This window comes from Ooceraea biroi, chromosome 6, assembly GCF_003672135.1.
Source record: "Ooceraea biroi isolate clonal line C1 chromosome 6, Obir_v5.4, whole genome shotgun sequence".
In the NCBI taxonomy this organism is placed as follows: Eukaryota; Metazoa; Arthropoda; class Insecta; order Hymenoptera; family Formicidae; genus Ooceraea; species Ooceraea biroi.
The window spans coordinates 11,605,700-11,626,722 of NC_039511.1; the positions used below are offsets into that span (position 1 = coordinate 11,605,700).

Consider the following 21,023-nt stretch of genomic DNA (forward strand, 5'->3'; position numbering starts at 1 on the left):
TGGAAAGATGTAATAATCCAGTTCTTTCTTTTATTGCAGTGCGAATGTATTAAAAAAAGGTGAATTAGTGAATAATCACTTACAAAGGAAAACTTTATTTGATATATGTACGTGACATATATTTGATATTCAAATCAGGTATACATTCAGCACTGGTTATATATCACGAAATATGAATAACATGTCAAAGTTAAATAATGTATGGTGAGTTTGGTTTACATTTTGTTACTAATCATTCCGCGCACATATTTATAATATGTAAGTAGATACGCACAAATTATAATATGTAATTATATACGCACAAGTACTATATTTTAAACTTGTGTACATATATAGATTACTTTAAATTTTTGATTAAAAAAACACCAATAAATTGATACGATACATCCACTGTTGCGAATTTATATCCTTTAATTGTGCAGGAAAATATCATGAGTTGCTCCGTTGATTAAAACTTTCTTCTCCGTTCGACGGTAAGAATGTTACTTCAGAATTCTCTAGTATGTAGAATCTAATTTTAATTCGATCTAATCGAAACGCCATAAACTCATTTTAGCTATTTAGTTACATCATTTTGCTGTATAGAATGGAGAACGGTGAAATATGATATGGAAGTGCTTAACAACTGAAACACATTTTGCATTGGTTATTTGCATAGTTCATGCTAATTTGTAGATTGTTATATGATGTAATTTTATAAGATGATATGATGTGGCATAAACTTACCATGGTCGCACTTTCCATAGATACCACGAACAGTCCACCAACAACAATTTGAAAATTTCTAGTGCCTCTTTGTAACAGGAACAAAATTATCCTTTGTATATATAAAGGAGTTACGTACCACTTAATGTTGTATCTGTCAAGTGGCGACTGATTAATCATCACAAAAAAAATTCAAACAGAAATATTTTCTACTACATGAATATGTTTTATGAGCTATGTTAACATTACCTTCTGCTAATATGTAAGAAAAAAAAGAATAAAAGGAACATTTAAATATTATTATGTTACTGATTAATGTTTCTTACATGCTGATAAACATATGGTTATGGTGATCTGCAATTTCTTGTCCGATGTAATTGCCTACGAACATGTATATTAGAATGACAAGCATACATTTAACATACACTAAATATTCCTCCGTGGCGCTTCCAAGCATCATAGCCTGGTGAAGCTAAGACAATATATATAAAATGTTACTCGTTCTGATCAATTTTATAATTTCTTATTTTTATAATTCCTTATTAGGCGGACACAAACGAATCATCAGAAAACACATATAAAAAGTTTAGTAATTATCCAGATCAAGAGAATCACTTTCAATGACCCTGATCTTGATATACGTATCATCCAATTCAGTAACCTTTAAAATATTTTAGCCGTTGCTTGTTGTTTATTAAAAACTTATTAATCTCTTAACCCTCTAGCACGCGCGCGCACTTTTTAATTTGGATAGCACTTTATTTTATATAACCATGATGCCCCGTGTTATGTCGAATGTGAAAAATGATTAAATTAAACTTATTTGTTTATATTCTGATATAATGTATAGTCTTTAGACTAGGAAAGTAGGAAAAATATGGATGAATGAATGTGATAAGGATTGAGTGTAAACGAAGTCCCTTTCTTAGTGAAAGCTGAAAGTAATGAACTTGATTGATAACTTATTTGTTTACATATATCTGATGAGTATAGATATCAGACAAACGACTCATCAGAAATGTTAGTTTTGGTTACTCCGTTATCAGCAATTATCCCCAAAAGTCAATAACTAAACCGTGCATTATGAAGTTAAAAAATATAACAAATTGACGCTTGATAATTGTAATACGCACTTTTGGTAAAAGTAACAATAATAATAATAAACAAAAACAAACTTAAAATAAATTGCTATTAATACAATGTGTAGGTACGGAAAGTGGTGGCAGCTCACCTTGGACAATATGTAGTAAAAATCCACTTGTACTTTCCACCTAGAAAATATAACTTATATAACCCAAAATGTATGAATATACCATACAATTTAAGAATTATTCAAATTGTTTCGGGCTAAATTATTAGTGGGGAACACATAACTTATTCTATAGTCGGGATGCACAAGGGAAGGGCAGGAGAAGGAGACCCTTCTTTGCACATGCATTTAATTATATCACGTTTTAAAAAAGCGAATTATTGTGACGATAGAGAGTTAAGAATTTATTTAGAGGTGTGTGTTCATTATGTTATAACATATTAATGTCAAGATCCTCAAGAACAATTATAATCATATGTCAAATAAAGGTAGTATATAGTATATAATAGTGTCAAACATTAGGAATTATTGTGAAGCTGATGTGTCAATTACAACTGAAAGACAGGTATATGATTCATTATTCACTACCTGCGCAATTTTCTGGACTATATAATGAATATAAAAAGACTGTATATTGAATTGGAAGATCCGTGCGCACCTTTTCTAGCAAAATTGAAATACAAGACTTTATAATATTATTACATGATACAAAGTTCTACATTTAAATTTTGTTTAAAAAATCGGGTTTTCGATCAATTCAATATAGATATCTTCATGAACCAATTAATAGTTAGAAGATTATGTTTTAGTCATTAAACGTATTTTATGTTAAAAATTTTAATAAGCAATAAACGACGGTTAAAATCTTTTGAAGGTTACTACTTAAGATGATCTCAACAACATTATGTCAAGATAACGGTCGTTGCAAGTGGCTTCTCTAAATTAAATAATTATCAAAAATTTAATATCAAAGACATAAACATAAAAAATACGAAAAGCTTGCATCACACCGCATCCTTCTTTCATTTGAACATATTTCCTATTTATAAATAAATATAAATTCAAATTTAGATCTATAATTATCTTCACAACTTTTCGATTACGTTTTGTTTTATAATTATTATATGTATATTAAATTTGCATATCATTAAGTAGTTTTTCCTTTATCTGAAATATTAAAAAGTACAAGAGATACTTACCCCATAAAGATTGAGACTTAAGGAAATAACACCAACTAACACTAGTAAAAAACATGTTCCCACGAAATTAGATTTTAGCATATCACATAATCTTTAAAAAAAAGAAAATAATGCTCCTTTTACATATCGTAACGCTAAATACTGTTATATACTTATTAATGTTAATTATATGAATATTGCAATGCATCGATATAACTAATACTAACTCTATTGCTTTGCGATGAATGTCTATGGCATGTACAATCTTTTTATAAAGTATAAAATCCTTCGACAAACCGGCACTTTGAAACATGGGACACTCCACTGTTTGATCAATACGACAACTGCAACAAATAAATTTTTCTCTATGCTGTATTTATATCGATCTTTTATACACCTATTTAAGATTGTAAGATATAAATCGCAAATGCAATTTTCGTATTCCTTGTATTCTGTACTGCATTGTAATACATTTATTTGTTCACCTGGCGATTCTAAATAATCCGCATATATATTTGATGCAGCTAAATATCAGTGTTCCTGTTGCTACTAATATCATTGCTCCCATAAAGAAGCTAACGTCCATGTGTAGCAAAATACAATAGTAATACTTCTCTTGATCGATAAAGTATTCTCTCGGAATATGTATCATAAAATGTTCTTCCGACACATTTATGGACATAAAAATACCAAGAATTCGCGGAAAAATTGGTAGAAGACACATAGTTATTGAACTAAACACGCCGGATACTATATAACAATATTAATAAAACCTGTTTTGTATGTACAAAGTTATTTTTTTGTGTAATATTATATCTTATATATTATTCAGTCTTTGCCTTTAACCATTTCCTTCATGTTCCATATTCCATGTAATCATGTTCAAGTAAAATATTTTATGAACCAATTTAGCTACCTTAGTTATATAATTTATGTCGCCACTGTAATTTATTTTACTTTGCTATATTTAGTATATTTTAGTAAATATTTTCTTACATGACATTAAAATTGTAAAACGTTTCGCCTCGTGCCCATATTCTTTTATGATAGCGATTTCGCTATCGTCTGTTAGCTCGTCATATATATATTGAAATTTCTCGAATAGACATCTTATCTATATTATTAATATATTACGTATTGTTATTGTTTTTTATTCTAAAACTTGAACAATATAGCTATGTGCATAAAAGTCATTTATTCGTAATTTGTATTACGAATAGAATAAAACTTTACTTACCGTATTGGCATTAAACCAGAAGGAATTATATTTTACTACATATATAGTGGAATACAATGCAGAGGATAAAATTTTAATTGCCACATCAGATGTCCATTCTGTAGTTAGAAAGGTTGTCAACTATAATCAACAATTTAAAAATAAAGGTTATATATTATTTTTGTATATAATTAGCAATATAGTAGTCAAGTAATCGACTGTTAATATCGCGAAAAAAAAGGGAATGTAACTATAATGTAATAAATTTGTTATTATTACATATCCAAATGCTATATACATAATCTAATTAAAAGAGTGCGCCAAATTTATTAGAGTGTTCATAAATAAAAATCTATGATTATAATTATAATAATTTATTGTGTAATAAACTGATTAAAGATATAAACATACCTGGACCAGGATAAAGCTAATTAAAATAACAAGAACCAAGAAAAGATGAAAGTCAATTAGTTTTGTTCGACGATAAGGCCATAAGGCAACTGCACGCAAAAGTATTTTATTCAGACTAAAATGCTGATCCACAACGCAGATCGTCATTTTGCGAATATCAAGGAACGTTTGATCGAGAAATATCAGATGAAGGGTTTATATTTTTATTTTAGAAAAAGATATTTTAAAATGTTTTTTATGTAAGCGTAATATTTCTAATTGGTCAATTTTGCATAAGTAGAAGACAAATAGTGCCGATATTATCGCACTATCAAAATAACTATGTGACAATTGGCTGGGGTATAAGACTATTACGCGATCGATATAACGAGGAAAGTAATTCAGCGGATGTTTAGTTCTCACAGAAAAAAAGTCATAAAATATCTCTTTCAAATTTCACGCGAGCGCAAATCGTGTTTTCCTTAATATTATATTTTCGCCCATTTCAGTCAAGTCTAGACTTTCATGCGATACGGTTGTATTCTGGAAAGATGTAATAATCCAGTTCTTTCTTTTATTGCAGTGCGAATGTATTAAAAAAAGGTGAATTAGTGAATAATCACTTACAAAGGAAAACTTTATTTGATATATGTACGTGACATATATTTGATATTCAAATCAGGTATACATTCAGCACTGGTTATATATCACGAAATATGAATAACATGTCAAAGTTAAATAATGTATGGTGAGTTTGGTTTACATTTTGTTACTAATCATTCCGCGCACATATTTATACTATGTAATTAGATACGCACAAATTATAATATGTAATTATATACGCACAAGTGCTATATTATAAACTTGTGTACATATATAGATTACTTTAAATTTTTGATTAAAAAAACACCAATAAATTGATACGATACATCCACTGTTGCGAATTTATATCCTTTAATTGTGCAGGAAAATATCATGAGTTGCTCCGTTGATTAAAACTTTCTTCTCCGTTCGACAGTAAGAATGTTACTTCAGAATTCTCTAGTATGTAGAATCTAATTTTAATTTGATCTAATCGAAACGCCATAAACTTATTTTAGCTATTTAGTTTCATCATTTTGCTGTATAGAATGGAGAACGGTGAAATACGATATGGAAGTGCTTAACACCTGAAACATATTTTGCATTGGTATTTGCATAGTTCATGCTAATTTGAAGATTTTAGTATGATGTAATTTTATAAGATGATATGATGTGGCATAAATTTACCATGGTCGCACTTTCCATAGATACCACGAACAGTCCACCAACAACAATTTGACAATTTCTAGTGCCTCTTTGCAATAGGAACAAAATTATCCTTTGTATATATAAAGGAGTTACGTACCACTTAATGTTGTATCTGTTAAATGGCGATTGATTAATAATCGTAAGAAAAGATTAAAAAAGATAGAAATAGGTTTAAAATGTTTGAAAATTTCTTTTATGAAAGCGTAACATTTCTAATTCCTCAGTTCTGCATAAATATAAGGCAAATAATGCACGATATCTTCGCACTACCAAAATAATTCTGTGACAATTAGCTGCAGTAGAAGTCGCCTATTACGCAATCTCTTGAAGATGAAAATCTTTAAACATTTCTGTTATGTAAGAGCGTAATATTACTAAGTGCTCAAATGTGCATAAGTATAAATGGTGCGATACCATCGCACTATCAAAATAATTCTTGGACAATTGGCTGGGATATAAGTCGACTATTTTGCGATCGATATGATGGGGAAAGAAATTCAGCGGATGTTCATTTCCTACAGAAAAAGAGTCATAAAATAATATCTTTCTCAAATTTTACGCAAGCTCAGTTCGTGTTTTCTTTAATAGTATTTTCGCTCGTTTCATTCGGCTGTATGCTTTTGTGAAATATGGTTGTACTCTTGAAAGATTTATCGATCCGTCATTCTTGAATTTTGTTCTTTCATTATAATTTATTTTACTTTTATTGCAAATGTATTTTTCTTTTTATAGTAACATATTTTATTCAGAATTCCTTATATTGCAGCTAAATTCATATTTATAAAAATTGATTCGCGTTACACATATTCTGTTTGTATATTCAGCTATTACATATTGCATTACCTACTACATAAAAATATTTTCAACGTTTAATGGTTTTTTAAACAGTTTTTCCAAAAGATAGATTTTTTTTCGATGTTTAGTTTGAAAAAATGTATTACGAATTGAATAACTACTATACACTACTATACATTAAAGATGATTTAGTGTGGAATATATACATATATGTAAATGTGTATTTAGTATTTTTTAAAGTTTTGTACGCGCTATGTATATGTAATTGGGTGAGTACGAGAAATGATAGGAAGAAAAATAACTTCTTGCTATCATGTATTCTATCTTTGATGCATGTACACCATATAGTTGTGTATATACAATTGTAACGCTATCACTTTGCCGTATAATCACTGTGTCGTAATTCGGGACACACCGGGATATGAAAAAGAGTTCGTACGTGAGCGAAGAAACATCAGCGGCGACCAGATAACAATGTGGAGCTTGAGTGACGCGCATTCACCAGGAAAATTAGTCAAGATCGCTGCTACCCTCACCAGCATCGTAGTATACAGGATGCGACCGGCCTTCGGTGTGCATGTGGAATCGTAATCAACTTTCAAAATCAGCGCGCAAGGATCATGCAACGGCAGGGAGATATGTACCAATCTCGATGCTGACACCTGCTTCGCTGTGTATCGTCTGTATATCTTCTCTTGTATCTTCCCCACTGTTGGTATAACAATGCAAAATATGCTCTGGTGAAACATAAAACACAAGTACAATACAGAATACAGGGTAAAACGTAAAATATATTATACTTAAACTTTATTGAATACATGTTGGAGTACACATATTCTCAATTTTATAATATCTTAGGATGATGTTCTCTATACATTCAATGAGAATGTAAATTATCTTCTAACGTATTAGTAATCCGATTTTGATGTTTTTATTGAAAACATTGACAAAGAGCTAAATTAGTGAAGAATTACTAAATCACTAAAGGATAACTTTATTTGACTATTTATATATATGTGATATATATTTAATATTCAACTGAGGTAGACACATTCAGCACTAGTTATATACATATCGCGAAGTGTGAATAATATGTCAAAGGTAACTAATATATTGTGAGTTTGGTTTACATTTTGTTACTACTCATGTCCCGCACTTATTTATAATATGTAATGAGATATTATAAACGCACAAATTATATATTATAATCTTGTGTACATATATGGATTACTTTAAAGTTTTTTCGATTAAAGAAACACTAATAAAATCGTACGATGCACCCACTGTTGCGAATTTATACTTTGAATTACGCAGGAAAATATCATGATGAGTTACTCCGATGATTAAAAATTTCTTCTCCGTTCGACGGTAAGAATGTTACTTCAGAATTCTCTAATATGTAGAATCTAAATTTAAATCAATCTAATCCGAACGCCATAAATTCATTTTAGTTATTTAGTTACATCAGTTTGCTGCATAGAATGGAGAACGGTGAAATACGATATGGAAGCGCCTACTAACTGAAAAATATTTTTCATTTTTCTAACTCAAAGTGCACGCTGGTTGGAAGATTATAATTTGATATAATTTTATAACATGACATAACATGAAATAATTTACCGTGGTCGCATTTTCTATAGACATCACTAATATTCCACCAAAAACGAAATAAAAATTTTTAGTGCCTCTTTGCAACAGGAACAAAATTATTTTCTGTATGTGTAAGGGAGTTACGTACCACTGAACACTGTATCTGTCAAATAATGATTGATTACTAATCGGAAGAAAAGAATAATAGAATTATAATAGGAAATATTTTCTACATGAATATCTTTTATGAGCTATGTTAACTTTAGCTTCTGCTAATAATATATAAAAAGAAAAGAATAAAACGAACATTTAAATATTATTATGCTACTAAGTAATGTCTCTTACATGCTGATAAACATATGGTTATGATGGTCTGAAAGTTCTTGTCCGATGTAATTGCCTATGAATATGTATAGTAGAGTGACAAATGTACCTTTAGCATACACTAAATATTCCTCCGTGGCACTTCCAAACATCATAGCCTGGTGAAGCTAAGACAATATAGATAAAATATTACTTGTCCCGATCAATTTTATAATTATTAAAATTTTTACAATTCCTTATTAGGCAGACACAATCGAATCATTTAAATCATATAAAAGTTTGATAATTACCCAGTTTAGCGAGGAAGAATCAGTTTCACAGACTTTGATTTTGACATATGTCTGTATCATTTTATCAAGTAAACTGTGTTAATTCATAATGTTTTAATCGTTGTTCGTAGTTTATCATAAAGTTATTAACTTCTTAACGCGCTAACTTGTTAATTCGGACTTTATTTTATATTATTATATATAACCATATAAGTGCCGTAAGTAGCCTGCGATGCGCCCGGTGCGATTTCAACATTTTGCGCCCTTCCTCCCAAATATGTGTGCACTCACAATCAGAGCTTTAACCAGGTTGTTACTGCGCCCCCTAAAGCTGGCGCCTGTTGCGGGGCACCACCCTAGTTATGGCACTGCACATATAACCTTTATTTTATATTACATATGGGGCATGATGGCCCGTGTTATTTCCGACGTGGAAAATAATTACACTAAACGTATTTATTATTATTTATTTATACAGGGTGTAAATCGAAAAGTCCTGAACCACTTTTTTCTATAATGTTTAATAAAGTAGTAATTATTGAGTAAAGTCGATCGAATCAGCGCCGACCCTTAGCTGGGCGTGCGTCAGCGAGCGAAGAGGCTAGTAGTGTGTGTGAGTACTCCGCCGCTGCGTTCATCGTTCATGCTGTAAAACAGCTGTGTTACTCATAGATGTGTATACTTCTAAACAACGGCGTTGACTGGATTGATGTTACTCAATAATTACTATTTAATTAAACAGTATAGAAAAAATCATTTAAGACATTTCGACTCAGTAATTTTTTATAAGAAACATCATTGTGTAAATAGTAGGCGCGAATTAAATTAAACAACCCTGTATATAAACTTATTTATTATTATTCATTTATATTTCATTATAATACAAATATTGGATTGGTCGGAACATCCGTATGTACTTGTTTCAGCAAATTTGAAACACAAGACTTTGTTAATAATACTTCATACAAAGTTCTGTATTTGAATGTAAAAGAAGCGGGCATAGATGTTTCGGACAACTCAATGTGAATATCTTCCCAAACCAAGTAATAGTTAGAAGATTATGTTTTCCTCATTAAATGTATTTTATGTTAACAAAGTGTAATAAACAACGAGCAACGGTTAAAATGTTTCGCAAGTTACTATTTAAGATGATCAAAACAACATATGTCAAGGTCGTTATAGATGGCTCTCCTAAACTGAACAATTATCAATAATCAAGAATTATCAAAAATATCAAAGGCATAAACGTGAAAAGCTTGCAATCACACCGTATCTTTCTTTCATTTCGATACATTTCAAAATAAATATAGAATTTAAAAATAAATAGAAATTCAAATTTAAATCTGTAATTATTTTCACAACTTTTCGATTACGGTTTTAATTATATCGATTTTCCATATTATTAAGTATCATTTTCCTTGTCTGAAATATTAAACAGTATCAGATACTTACTTCATAAAGATTGAGACTTAAGGAAGTAACACTAATTACTATTACTATAAAAAACATTCCCACAAAATTGGATTTTATCATATTACAAAATCTGTAAAAAGAAAATAATGGTTCTACATACCGTAATGCTAACTACATTTATAATTATTAATGTTAATTACATAAATACTGCAATGCATCGGTATAATACTAACTCTATTGCCTTGCGATGAATGTCTATGGCATGTACAATCGTTTTATAAATTACATAATCCTTCGACAAACCAGCAATTTGAAACATCGGAGTCTTCATTGTTTGATCAATACGATAACTGCAACAAATAAATTAGTCTGTGTTATATTTATGTCGATTTTCATACGTATCTCAGATGTTAATGCAAATTATAAACAGCAAATGCAACTTTTATATGCCTTTCTAGTATAATGCATTTATTTGTTCACCTGGCGATTCTAAATAATCCACACATATATTTCATGCAGCCGAACAGCAATGTTCCTGTTGCTGGTAATACAATTGATCCTATAAAGACGCTTGCGTCCATGTGCAGTACAATATAATAGTAATACTTCTCTTGATTGATAAAGTATTCTGTCGGAATATGTATCATAAAATGTTCCTCAGACACATTTGTGGACGTGAAAGTACGAAGAATTCGCGGAAAAACTGGTAGAAGACACGTAGTGATTATGTTAAACATGCCGTACACTGTATAACAATATTAATAAAACCTGTTATGTATGTACAAAGTAATTGTTTTGTGTAATATTATATCTCATATCTTATTCATTTAGCCTTTAGTCTTTTGCTTCTTGTCAAATTCGAATAAAATATGAATTGTATTATCCGTGAAATTGACTTTCGAAAATATCATTTAAATAGAATAGAACTTTTAATCAATAATGCCATGTCGTTTCTGTTGCAGAAATTATAATGCAAGACGTGATGTGATAAAAGTGTTGAAAAGTGTTGTCCGGAAAGTCTGTGTGTTTTAGCAAAAGTCGAACTCAAATCTTTGTTGTAAGGGTACATGCCTACCTAGAAACTTTCAAAAAAATCGATGTTTTCATATTTTCTTAAAGTACAACATCTTGAAAATATTTCCTGACAATTTCAAGATAATTCGAGCAAACTGGACAAAGTTATAAGCGTTTTCTGTGAAGCGCGCAGTATACCTACGGAGCAGGTAGGGCGCAGCAGCTATTGGAGGAAAAACATAAGGCCCTTTCTCATTGTTTCACTGAATATTAACAAAGACAGAATTATTTCTGTGTCAATTCATGTCGCTAACTGGAAAGCAGCCATAAAATCTAGAAAATCTTTAATTTAAATAAAATAGCCTTCTTTAGCTTGGAGCTGTACAATACATGGCTGTTTTCGCTAGTATTTCGTTGTATAAAGTGCCATGACGGCCACAAGAAAGGCTCAAGGAATATCTGAAAACATCAGAAAATATTTGACATCGAGATCAACAAAACAAGATAACAACCTACACGTTCACATGAGATAGAGAGGAATCCGGAAAGTACATCTGCACAAAAAATAAATTGCAGGAAAATATTATAGTGCCGCAAGATAGCTCTATTGAGTATAGAATTTTAAATTTAATGACAATAGTACTGCTATTTCGAATTTCATGATATCACTGATCATTGGCAATGGTTTCTATGTGTTAAAACATTTGATTTATGTGCTAAATATCCTTTTTTACCTTTACGTAATATTAATAAAATTACTAACTTTGGCTTATCTCTGCATTTTAATATTGTAAAATTAAAATAACTGAGAAAGTACAGAAAAAAATTTTATTCTTTTTAAGTTTAAATTTATTGAGAAATATTCAGAATATTTATATTTTATGTCTTGTAGTGTAAAGTGATGTAACGCCTGTAATAGTAATGTGAAATTTCAAATAACAAGTACGCGTGGACTTGGATTCAAGATAGTGATAGTATGCAACAAATGCCAATCTCAATGTATTCCTTCGTATGCCTACATCAACATAAAATTAAATCAACATGAAATTAATAGACGATTTATATTTACAATGAGAGTACTAGATCTCGGTATAAAAGATGCTCAAAAGTCTTTCGAATACACATTTACATGCTGCGACAATAGATGAACTTCGTATAAAAAGAGATCTGTGAACGCAGCAGAGTATCCGGGAGGCAAGACAGCATTACAGAAACAGAAGAACAAATTGAAAGTTTAGAGGCGGCAACTCTGTGTAAATTGAAAAAGTAATTTTGTATCTAGGTGTAAACTACATGCAAAACGTTAAACTCGTTTATCCCAAAATCACATTTTAAAGTTGCTGACCACTATAATTATGAAACTACTTAATCGATTTAATTCAGATTTAATTCGATTTTGCGCAGGCTTATTTTAGAGTTAGAAATCTAGGACACAAGATGGAGTTGTTTCTTTTTTTTACTTACTTTTTTACAAACAAAAAACTGTTTCTTTGAAAAAAATTCACAAAAATGCATGCTTTTTAGAGCCTTCTAGATAGGCATACTCCCTAAATTCTTAATTCTTAATGTGTGTAATTGAATTTTTCTAAAATTATATTTGCATACACATTCCAAGTTTAATACAAAGCTTTTCTAATATAATATATTCGATTTAATATAAAATAGGATATGTGAATATTAACATGTTCTGGCAAGATATTATATTAACTTTAACTAACTCAGTTGTTTAATTTATGTCGCCACTGTAATTTATTATACTTTCCTACATATAGCACATTTCAGTTTAGCACATTAAGAGTTTTCTTACAGGAAATTATAATGGTAAAACGTTTCGCCTCGTGCCCATATTCTTTTATGATAGCGATTTCGCCTTCGTCTGTTAGCTCGTCACATGTATATTGAAATTTCTCCAATAGGCATCTTATCTATCATATTAAACTAATATATTATATATTGTTATTGTTGTTTATTCTAAAACTTGAACAGAATAGCTATGTGCACAAAAGTCATTTGTCCGATATTTATTGGAACGATTAGAATAAAACTCAACTTACAGTATGGGCATTAACACGGAAGGAAAGATACTTTATCAAATATAGAGTAAAGTACAATACAAGAGAGAAAATTTTAATTGCCATATGAGATGTACATTCTGTAGTTAGAAATGTTGCCAACTATAATCAGCGATTACAAAAGAAAAGTTAAATACCATTTTTATGATTATGTATGCTTTCGAAAATCGTAAGTTAATCTAATAATATCACAAAAGGTTTGTAAATGTAATATAACTTAATAAGTATGTTACTACATATCCAGTAACTACATAAATGCCATATAAATAATCTTATTAAAAAAATCCCAAAATTAGAGTTGCCATAAGTAAATCTCTTGTGCTAATTTATAGTATAATGATATCAGTAAAAATAGAAAGATACCTGGGCAGCGATAAAGCTAATCAAAATAACAAGAAAGAAGGACAGGTGAACTTCAACGAGTTTCGTTCGATGATAAGGCCATAAGGCAACTGCACGAAAAAGTATTTTATTGATACTAAAATACTGCTGCACAACACAGATCGCCATTCTGCAAATGTCGAGGAGCGTGTGGTAGCGTATTACTCGATAGAATGTTTGCACCTTTTCGTGAAGATGAAATAGTTTTGAAATTTCCTTTATGTAAGCGTAATATTTCTCAATTGCTCAATGTTGCATAAGTATAAGACAAATAGTGCCCGATATTATCGCATTATCAAAATAATTGTATGACAATTGGCTGGGGTATAAGACTATTACGCGATCGATATAATGGGGAAAGTAATTCAGGATGTTTAGTTCTCACAGAAAAAGTTATAAAACAGCTCTTTGAAATTTCACGCAAGCGCAAATCTTGTTTTCATTAATATTGTATTTTCGCCCGTTTCAGTCAAGTCTAGACTTTCGTGAGATACGGTTGTATTCTGGAAAGATGTATCAATCCAGTTCTTTCTTTTATTGCAGTGCGAATGTATTAATAAAGTTGAATTAGTGAATAATCACTTACAAAGGAAAACTTTATTTGATATATGTACGTGATATATATTTGATATTCAAATCAGGTATACATTCAGCACTGTTTATATATCACGAAATATGAATAACATGTCAAAGTTAAATAATGCATTGTGAGTTTGGTTTACATTTTGTTACTAATCATGCCGCGCACATAGTTATAATATGTAATAAGATACGCACAAATTATAATATGTAATTATATATGCACAAATGCTATAAACTTTTGATTAAAAAACCACCAATAAATTGATACGATACATCCATTGTTGCGAATTTATATTCTTTGAATTATGCAGTAAAATATCATGTTGAGTTGCTCCGTTGATTAAAACTTTCTTCTCCGTTCGACAGTAAGAATGTTACTTCAGAATTCTCTAGTATGTAGAATCTAATTTTAATTCGATCTAATCCGAACGCCATAAACTCATTTTAGTTATTTAGTTACATCAGTTTGCTGCATAGAATGGAGAGCGGTGAAATATGATATGGAAGCGCTTACCATCTGAAACATATTTTTCATTTTTTAACTCAAAGTGCATGCTGGTTGGAAGATTATAATTTGATATAATTTTATAACATGACATAACATGAAATAATTTTACCGTGGTAACATTTTCTATAGACATCACTAATATTCCACCAAAAGCTAAATACAAATTTTTAGTGCCTCTTTGCAACAGGAACAAAATTATTTTCTGTATGTGTAAGGGAGTTACGTACCACTGAACACTGTATCTGTCAAATAATGATTGATTATTAATCGGAAGAAAAGATTAATAGAATTATAATAGGAAATATTTACTACATGAATATATTTTATGGGTTATGTTAACTTTAACTTCTGCTAATAACATGTAAGAAGAAACGAATAAAAAAGGAACATTAAAATATTATTATGCTACTGAGTAATGTCTCTTACATGCTGATAAACATATGGTTATGATGGTCTGTAAGTTCTTGTCCGACGTAATTGCATACGGATATGTATAGTAGAGTGACCAATATACCTTTAGCATACACTAAATATTCCTCCGTGGCGCTTCCCAACATCATAGCCTGGTGAAGCTAAGACAATATAGATAAAATATTACTTGTCGATCAATTTTATAATTATTAAAATTTTTATAATTCCTTATTAGGCATAGACACAATCGAATCATTTAAAGTATATAAATTTTGATAATTACCCAGTTTAGCGAGGGAGAATCATTTTCACAGACTTAGATTTTGACATATGTATGTATCATTTTATCAAGTAAACTGTGTTAATTCATAATGTTTTAATCGTTGTTCGTAGTTTATCATAAAGTTATTAACTTCTTAACACGCTAACTTGTTGATTCGGAATTTATTCATATTATATGTATATAACCATATAAGTGCCGTAAGTAGCCTGCGTTGCGCCCGGTGCGATTTCAACATTTTGCGCCCTTCCTCCCAAATATGTGTGCACTCACAATCAGAGCTTTAACCAGGTTGTTACTGCGCCCCCTAAAGCTGGCGCCTGTTGCGGGGCACCACCCTAGTTATGGCACTGCACATATAACCTTTATTTTATATTACATATGGGGCATGATGGCCCGTGTTATTTCCGACGTGGAAAATAATTACACTAAACGTATTTATTATTATTTATTTATACAGGGTGTAAATCGAAAAGTCCTGAACCACTTTTTTCTATAATGTTTAATAAAGTAGTAATTATTGAGTAAAGTCGATCGAATCAGCGCCGACCCTTAGCTGGGCGTGCGTCAGCGAGCGGAGCGTCTAGTAGTGTGTGTGAGTACTCCGCCGCTGCGTTCATCGTTCATGCTGTAAAACAGCTGTGTTACTCACAGATGTGTATACTTCTAAAGAACGGCGTTGACTGGATTGAGTTTACTTAATAATTACTATTTTATTAAACAGTATAGAAAAAATCGTTTAGGATATTTCGACTCAGTAATTTGGCATAAGAAACATCATTGTGTAAATAGTAGGCGCGAATTAAATTATACAACCGTGTATATAAATTTATTTATTATTATTCATTTATATTTCATTATAATGCAAATATTGGATTGGTCGGAACATCCGTATGTACTTGTTTCAGCAAATTTGAAACACAAGACTTTGTTAATAATACTTCATACAAAGTTCTGTATTTGAATGTAAAAGAAGCGGGCATAGATGTTTCGGACAACTCAATGTGAATATCTTCCCAAACCAAGTAATAGTTAGAAGATTATGTTTTCCTCATTAAATGTATTTTATGTTAACAAAGTGTAATAAACAACGAGCAACGGTTAAAATGTTTCGCAAGTTACTATTTAAGATGATCAAAACAACATATGTCAAGGTCGTTATAGATGGCTCTCCTAAACTGAACAATTATCAATAATCAAGAATTATCAAAAATATCAAAGGCATAAACGTGAAAAGCTTGCAATCACACCGTATCTTTCTTTCATTTCGATACATTTCAAAATAAATATAGAATTTAAAAATAAATAGAAATTCAAATTTAAATCTGTAATTATTTTCACAACTTTTCGATTACGGTTTTAATTATATCGATTTTCCATATCATTAAGTATCTTTTTCTTTGTCTGAAATATTAAAAAGTATCAGATACTTACTCCATAAAGATTGAGACTTAAGGAAGTAACACTAATTAACATTTCTATAAAAAACATTCCCACAAAATTGGATTTTATTACATCACAAAATCTTTAAAAAACAAATAATGCTTCTACATATCATGATGCTAACTACATTTATAATTATTAATGTTAATTACATAAATACTGCAATGCATTGTCATCATACTAACTCTATTGCCTTGCGATGAATGTCTATGGCATGTAGAATATTTTTATAAATTACACAATCCTTCGACAAGCCAGCAATTTGAAACATCGGAGTCTTCATTGTTTGATCAATACGATAACTGCAACAAATAAATTAGTCTGTGTTATATTTATGTCGATTTTCATACGTATCTCAGATGTTAATGCAAATTATAAACAGCAAATGCAACTTTTATATGCCTTTCTGGTATAATGCATTTATTTGTTCACCTGGCGATTCTAAATAATCCACACATATATTTCATGCAGCCAAACAGCAATGTTCCTGTTGCTATTAATACTGTTGTTCCCATAAAGAAGTTAACGTCCATGTGCAGCAAAATACAATAGTAATATTTCTTTTGATCGATAAAGTATTCTGTCGGAATATGTATCATAAAATGTTCGTCAGACACATTTGTGGACGTGAAAGTACGAAGAATTCGCGGAAAAACTGGTAGAAGACACGTAGTGAGTATGTTGAACATGCCCCACACTGTATAACAAAATTAATAAAACCTGTTATGTATGTACAGAGTAATTTTTTTGTGTAATATTATATCTCATATCTTATTCATTTTAGCCTTTAGCCTTTTGCTTCTTGTCAAATTCGAATAAAATATGAACTGTATTATTCGTGAAATTGACTTTTGAAAATATCATTTAAATAGAATATAAAACTTTTAATCAATAATGCCATGTCGTTTCTGTTGCAGAAATTATAATGCAAGACGTGATGTGATAAAAGTGTTGAAAAGTGTTGTCCGGAAAGTCTGTGTGTTTTAGCAAAAGTCGAACTCAAATCTGTGTAGTAAGGGTATATGCCTACCTAGAAACTTTCAAAAAAAATCGATGTTTTCATATTTTCTTATAGTACAACATCTTGAAAATATTTCCTGACAATTTCAAGATAATTCGAGCAAACATGACGAAGTTATAAGCGTGTTCTGTGAAGCGCCCATTATACCTACGGAGCAGGTAGGGCGCAGCAGCTATTGAAGGAAAAAAATAAGGCCCTTTCTCACTGTTGCACTGAATATTACCAAAGACAGAATTATTTCTGTGTCAAATCATGTCGCTAACTGGAAAGCAGCCATAAAATCTAGAAAATCTTTAATTTAAATAAAATAGCCTTCTTTAGCTTGGAGCTGTACAATACATGGCTGTTTTCGCTAGTATTTCGTTGTATAAAGTGCCATGACGGACACAAGAAAGGCTCAAGGAATATCTGAAAACATCAGAAAATATTTGACATCGAGAGCAACAAAAAATATAACAACCTACACGTTCACTTGAGATAGAGAGGAATCCGGAAAGTACATCTGCACAAAAATTAAATTGCAAGAAAATATTATAGTGCCACAAGATAGCTCTATTGAGTATAGAATTTAAACTTTCATAACAATATTGCTGCTATTTCGAATTTCATGATATCACTGATTATTGGCAATGGTTTCTATGTGTTAAAACATTTGATTTATGTGCTAAATATCCTTTTTTACCTTTACGTAATATTAATAAAACTACTAACTTTGGCTTATCTCTGCATTTTAATATTGTAAAATTAAAATAACTAAGAAATTACATAAAAACATTTTATTCTTTTTAAGTTTAAATTTATTGAGAAATATTCAGAATATTTATATTTTATGTCTTGTAGTATAAAGTGATGTAACGTGTGAATTATGTGAAATTTCAAAGAACAAGTACGCGTGGACGTGGATTCAAGATAGTAATAGTATGCAACAAATGCCAATCTCTATGTATTCCTTCGTATGCCTACATCAACATAAAAGTAAATCAACATGAAATTAATAGACGATTTATATTTAAAATGAGGGTACTAGATCTCGGTGAAAGGATGCTCAAAAGTCTTGCCGAATAGACATTTACATGCTGTGACAATAGATGAAATTCGTATAAAAAAGGTAGATCTGTGAACGCAGCAGAGTATACGGGAGGTAAGACAGCATTACAGAAACAGAAAAATAAACTGAAAGTTTAGAGGCGGCAACTGCAGCAGAAAGGCCATTATATGGGCCAGAAATCGATATCTCTGTGTAAGTTGAAAAAGTAATTTTGTATCTAGATGTAAACTACATGCAAAACGTTAAACTCGTTTATCCCAAAATCACATTTTAAAGTCGCTGACCACTATAATTATGAAACTACTTAATCGATTTAATTCAGATTTAATTCAGATTTAATTCGATTTTGTGCAGGCTTATTTTAGAGATAGAAATCTAGGACACCAGATAGAGTTTTTTTTACGTACTTTTTTTACACACAAAAAACTGTTACGTTGAAAAAATTCACAAAAATGCATGCTTTTTAAAACCTTCTAGATAGGCATACTCCCTAAATTCTTAATTCTTAATGTGTAATGAAGTTTTCTAAAAATATATTTGCATACACATTCCAAGTTTAATATAAAGCTTTTCTGATGTAATATATTCGAGATAATATGAAATAGGATATGTATTTGAATAGAAATATTAACATGTTCAGGCAAGATATTATACTTTAACTAACTCAGTTGTTTAATTTATGTCGCCACTGTAATTTATACTTTGCTATATATAGCACATTTCAGTAAGAGTTTTCTTACAGGAAATTTTAATGGTAAAATGTTTCGCCTCGTTCCCATATTCTTTTATGATAGCGATTTCGCCTTCGTCTGTTAGCTCGTCACATGTATATTGAAATTTCTCCAATAGGCATTTTATCTATCGTATTAATAATGTATTACGTATTGTTATTGTTGTTTATTCTAAAACTTGAACAGAATAGCTATGTGCACAAAAGTCATTTGTCCGATATTTATTGGAACGATTAGAATAAAACTCAACTTACAGTATGGGCATTAACACGGAAGGAAAGATACTTTATCAAATATAGAGTAAAGTACAATACAAGAGAGAAAATTTTAATTGCCATATGAGATGTACATTCTGTAGTTAGAAATGTTGCCAACTATAATCAGCGATTACAAAAGAAAAGTTAAATACCATTTTTATGATTATGTATGCTTTCGAAAATCGTAAGTTAATCTAATAATATCACGAAAGGGTTGGAAATTTAATATAGCATAATAAGTGTGTAAGAAATGTGTTACTATACATATCCAATAACTAAATGATATATAAATAATCTTATTAAAAAAGTCCGAAAAACATATAAGGGTGGCCATAAATAAAAATCTATATGGTAATTTATTGTGTAATAATGTGATTAAAAATATAAAGATACCTGGGCAGCGATAAAGCTAATCAAAATAACAAGAAAGAAGGACAGGTGAAACTCAACGAGTTTCGAGCGATGATAAGGCCATAAGGCAACTACACGAAAAAGTATTTTATTGATACTAAAATACTGCTGCACAACACAGATCGCCATTCTGCAAATGTCGAGGAGCGTGTGGTAGCGTATTACTCGATGGAATGTTTGCACCTTTTCGTGAAGATGAAAATGTTTTGAAATTTCTTTTATGTAAGCGTAATATTTCTCAATTGCTCAATTTTGCATAAGTATAAGACAAATAGTGCCCGATATTATCGCACTATCAAAATAATTGTGTGACAATTGGCTGGGGTATAAGACTATTACGCGATCGATATAATGGGGAAAGTAATTCAGCGGATGTTTAGGTCTCACAGAAAAAAAGTCATAAAATATCTCTTTCAAATTTCACGCGAGCGCAAATCGTGTTTTCCTTAATATTATATTTTCGCCCGTTCAGTCAAGTCTAGACTTTCGTGAAATACGGTTGTATTCTGGAAAGATGTAATAATCCAGTTCTTTTTTTTATTGCAATGCGAATTTATTAAAAAAAGTTGAATTAGTGAATAATCACTTACAAAGGAAAACTTCA

The 21,023-nt window shown here is 30.4% G+C and overlaps 4 protein-coding genes across 12 annotated transcripts in view; 1 reads left to right on the forward strand and 3 right to left on the reverse strand.

Moving 5' to 3' along the window:
* The window catches only part of LOC105284147 (phosphatidylinositol 3,4,5-trisphosphate 3-phosphatase and dual-specificity protein phosphatase PTEN), a 77,820-nt gene that overhangs the window by 44,959 nt on the left and 11,838 nt on the right, over positions 1 to 21,023 (forward strand). The window contains exon 9 of one of the 2 annotated variants that reach the window (XM_026970310.1): positions 11,223 to 11,610. The exons of the other annotated variant lie outside the window; for it this stretch is intronic. Coding sequence (XP_026826111.1) covers positions 11,223 to 11,248 — 26 coding nt within the window. The 3' untranslated portion in view covers positions 11,249 to 11,610. Of the gene's footprint in view, positions 1 to 11,222; positions 11,611 to 21,023 lie in introns of those variants that run through there. 2 annotated transcript variants of the gene reach the window in all.
* Positions 83 to 8,085, reverse strand: LOC113562085 (odorant receptor 4-like). 3 transcript variants are annotated; one of them, XM_026970331.1, is made up of 9 exons: positions 4,601 to 8,083; positions 4,211 to 4,330; positions 3,970 to 4,087; positions 3,459 to 3,723; positions 3,201 to 3,317; positions 2,995 to 3,085; positions 1,032 to 1,177; positions 727 to 859; positions 83 to 625 (listed from the first exon to the last, which is right to left on the reverse strand). In XM_026970331.1, the coding sequence occupies exons 1-9, from the start codon at positions 4,745 to 4,747 to the stop codon at positions 557 to 559; spliced, it is 1,206 nt and encodes a 401-aa protein (XP_026826132.1). In that variant the 5' UTR covers positions 4,748 to 8,083; the 3' UTR covers positions 83 to 556. The 3 variants fall into 3 exon arrangements, with proteins under 3 accessions (XP_026826132.1, XP_026826131.1, XP_026826133.1); XM_026970330.1 differs by having other exon boundaries at positions 83 to 859; positions 4,601 to 8,084; XM_026970332.1 differs by lacking the exons at positions 83 to 625; positions 727 to 859 and adding an exon at positions 1,937 to 1,976 and having other exon boundaries at positions 1,038 to 1,177; positions 4,601 to 8,085.
* On the reverse strand, positions 5,206 to 14,087 carry LOC105286688. 2 transcript variants are annotated; one of them, XM_026970335.1, is made up of 8 exons: positions 13,710 to 14,087; positions 13,329 to 13,448; positions 13,082 to 13,199; positions 10,741 to 11,005; positions 10,494 to 10,610; positions 10,300 to 10,390; positions 8,600 to 8,745; positions 5,206 to 8,417 (listed from the first exon to the last, which is right to left on the reverse strand). In XM_026970335.1, exons 1-8 carry the CDS (start codon positions 13,854 to 13,856, stop codon positions 8,207 to 8,209), a joined length of 1,215 nt encoding a protein of 404 aa, XP_026826136.1. In that variant the 5' UTR covers positions 13,857 to 14,087; the 3' UTR covers positions 5,206 to 8,206. The 2 variants fall into 2 exon arrangements, with proteins under 2 accessions (XP_026826136.1, XP_026826137.1); XM_026970336.1 differs by lacking the exon at positions 13,329 to 13,448.
* LOC105279433 lies at positions 14,303 to 20,570 on the reverse strand. Of its 5 annotated transcripts, none has more exons than XM_026970322.1 (9): positions 20,402 to 20,570; positions 20,006 to 20,125; positions 19,761 to 19,878; positions 17,384 to 17,648; positions 17,137 to 17,253; positions 16,943 to 17,033; positions 15,244 to 15,389; positions 15,045 to 15,053; positions 14,303 to 14,826 (listed from the first exon to the last, which is right to left on the reverse strand). In XM_026970322.1, coding segments are annotated over exons 1-9 (1,014 nt in total). In that variant the 5' UTR covers positions 20,549 to 20,570; the 3' UTR covers positions 14,303 to 14,825. The 5 variants fall into 5 exon arrangements, with proteins under 5 accessions (XP_026826123.1, XP_026826122.1, XP_026826121.1 ...); XM_026970321.1 differs by having other exon boundaries at positions 15,045 to 15,059; XM_026970320.1 differs by having other exon boundaries at positions 14,927 to 15,059.

Bases quoted from the DNA above. Each gene is read 5' to 3' on its own strand.
- LOC113562085 (XM_026970330.1), bottom strand. From the start codon at position 4,747: ATGACGATCTGCGTTGTGGATCAGCATTTTAGTCTGAATAAAATACTT. The intron at 4,331-4,600 runs GTATGTTTATAT...TGTTGATTATAG, and splicing joins TTAGCTTTATCCTGGTCCAG to TTGACAACCTTTCTAACTAC. The intron at 860-1,031 runs GTAAGAAACATT...GCCACTTGACAG, and splicing joins AACCATATGTTTATCAGCAT to ATACAACATTAAGTGGTACG.
- LOC105286688 (XM_026970335.1), bottom strand. From the start codon at position 13,856: ATGGCGATCTGTGTTGTGCAGCAGTATTTTAGTATCAATAAAATACTT. The intron at 8,746-10,299 runs GTAAGTATCTGA...ATATTGTCTTAG, and splicing joins TAAGTCTCAATCTTTATGAA to CTTCACCAGGCTATGATGTT. The intron at 8,418-8,599 runs GTAAGAGACATT...ATTATTTGACAG, and splicing joins AACCATATGTTTATCAGCAT to ATACAGTGTTCAGTGGTACG.
- LOC105279433 (XM_026970318.1), bottom strand. From the start codon at position 20,548: ATGGCGATCTGTGTTGTGCAGCAGTATTTTAGTATCAATAAAATACTT. The intron at 15,390-16,942 runs GTAAGTATCTGA...ATATTGTCTTAG, and splicing joins TAAGTCTCAATCTTTATGGA to CTTCACCAGGCTATGATGTT. The intron at 15,060-15,243 runs GTAAGAGACATT...ATTATTTGACAG, and splicing joins AACCATATGTTTATCAGCAT to ATACAGTGTTCAGTGGTACG.